At 68.1% G+C, this 1,602-nt stretch overlaps 1 protein-coding gene across 1 annotated transcript in view; it reads right to left on the minus strand.

The window, feature by feature from the left end:
* The window catches only part of MNEG_15249 (putative Regulator of nonsense transcripts 1 like protein), a gene marked incomplete at both ends in the record, with an annotated part of 3,113 nt that extends 1,675 nt beyond the window's left edge, over positions 1-1,438 (minus strand). Inside the window, 4 exons of the mRNA XM_014036280.1 lie at positions 218-348; positions 589-741; positions 1,081-1,203; positions 1,412-1,438. Coding sequence (XP_013891734.1) covers positions 218-348; positions 589-741; positions 1,081-1,203; positions 1,412-1,438 — 434 coding nt within the window. The remainder of the gene's footprint in view (positions 1-217; positions 349-588; positions 742-1,080; positions 1,204-1,411) is intronic.
* Between the last annotated feature and the right edge of the window lie 164 nt (positions 1,439-1,602).

Raw genomic sequence — 1,602 nt, forward strand, 5'->3', positions numbered from 1 at the left:
CACACACACGCACACACACGCACACACACACGCACACACACGCACACACACGCACACACATGCGCACACGCACACACACACACACACGCACACACATACACACTCGAACACACACATGCACACACACATACACGCGCATGCACGCACGCACGAACACATGCACACACACACACACACACACAAACAAACTCACGCATGCACAAACACACACACACACCTGACTGCGGAGAACACGACCGCGTCCGCCTCTCGCCCCTGGAACGCGTCCACGCTGGACACCACCAGGTCAACGCCAGCTGGCAGCCAGCCGTCGCCCAGCACGCGCAGCGCGCGCTCCAGCACCCGCACCTGCGGGCAGAGTGCGGGATGAGTGGGCCTGCTAATCCCCAGGGCCACACAGGCGTGGCCCATCGGGATGCTCACATCAAACAGTGAGTGGGTGACGACCTTTCCCAAGCATTGCCTCGGCAACGAGAACTATCTGATGACAGAAACAAGGCAAGAGGTGCACGTTTGCTGATCCAACTTGGAGAGTGAAAACGCAAAACCCAGCGCCGGACGGCCAGCCGCCCGTTTTTACACAAATACCTGGCCGCGGTAGGGCGTGAGCAGGGCGATGCTCTTCACGTCGCCGCCGGCCGCGAGCGCCTCCACCGCGCGCAGCGCCGCGCGCGCCTCGTCCACGTTCTGGAAGGACCCGTCGCGCCGCCCGCCGCCGCCGCCGTCGCGCTCGGCGAGGGCCTGGGGGAGGGCGCGGGGGGAGCAGGTGCGAGCTCCAAGTGTGTGCCGCGTGCCAGCGGTGTGGCCGCAGAGTTCGTGCGGCAGGTGAGCTCCAGGAGCGCCACTGCCTTGGCGCGGAGCTGCGCAGGGCTCGAGGCCGCGTGACCCGCGCCCTACCCCTCACAAAGTGGCGCCGCCCCCTCGCCCGCTGGCAGCCGGCCGCGCCCTCCACCCACTCCTCCGCATGCCCCGGCCCCCTACACACACACACACACACACACACCACACACACACACACACACGCACGTGCACATGCACGCGCGCACACACATACACACACAAACACACACACACACACACCTGCGCCGCCACGCGCTGCGCGCGCGAGCCCCCCTGGTCCGCGCGCTCCTCCCGCCCCTCCACCGCCAGCACCGCCAGCGGCGCCGAGGGGTCCGGCCACCGCAGGCCGCGCGCGGGCGGCCGCTGCGCCGCGGTGACCCCAGAGCGCAGCTTCCCCTCGTAAAAGTGCTGACTAAGGGGGTTAGGTGGCGCGGGGGGTTCAGGGTTTGGTCGGGTCCGGCGGTTTGCTGTTGTTTTTGTGGGTGGGATTTGGCCTGCCGAGCAGCAAGCAGCACCCAGGAGCAACCATGGGGGCGGACGCGAGCCGCCGGGCCGGCGCGGACAGACGCACACTCGCCAGTGCAACGGGCGCGTGCATGCGCCCAGGCCACCCTTGATCCAGACGATCAATCGGCGGGGCCCCAAGCCGCGTCTTTCCCGAGACCGGCGCCCCCATAAGACGCGGCGCCCCGCGTTCGGCCCATCCCCCACCCCACCGACCCCTCCCTGGCCGGATGCCCCATGCAGCAACGCCCCCTGGCC

This window comes from Monoraphidium neglectum (assembly GCF_000611645.1).
Source record: "Monoraphidium neglectum strain SAG 48.87 unplaced genomic scaffold scaffold05161, whole genome shotgun sequence".
Lineage (NCBI taxonomy): Eukaryota > Viridiplantae > Chlorophyta > Chlorophyceae > Sphaeropleales > Selenastraceae > Monoraphidium > Monoraphidium neglectum.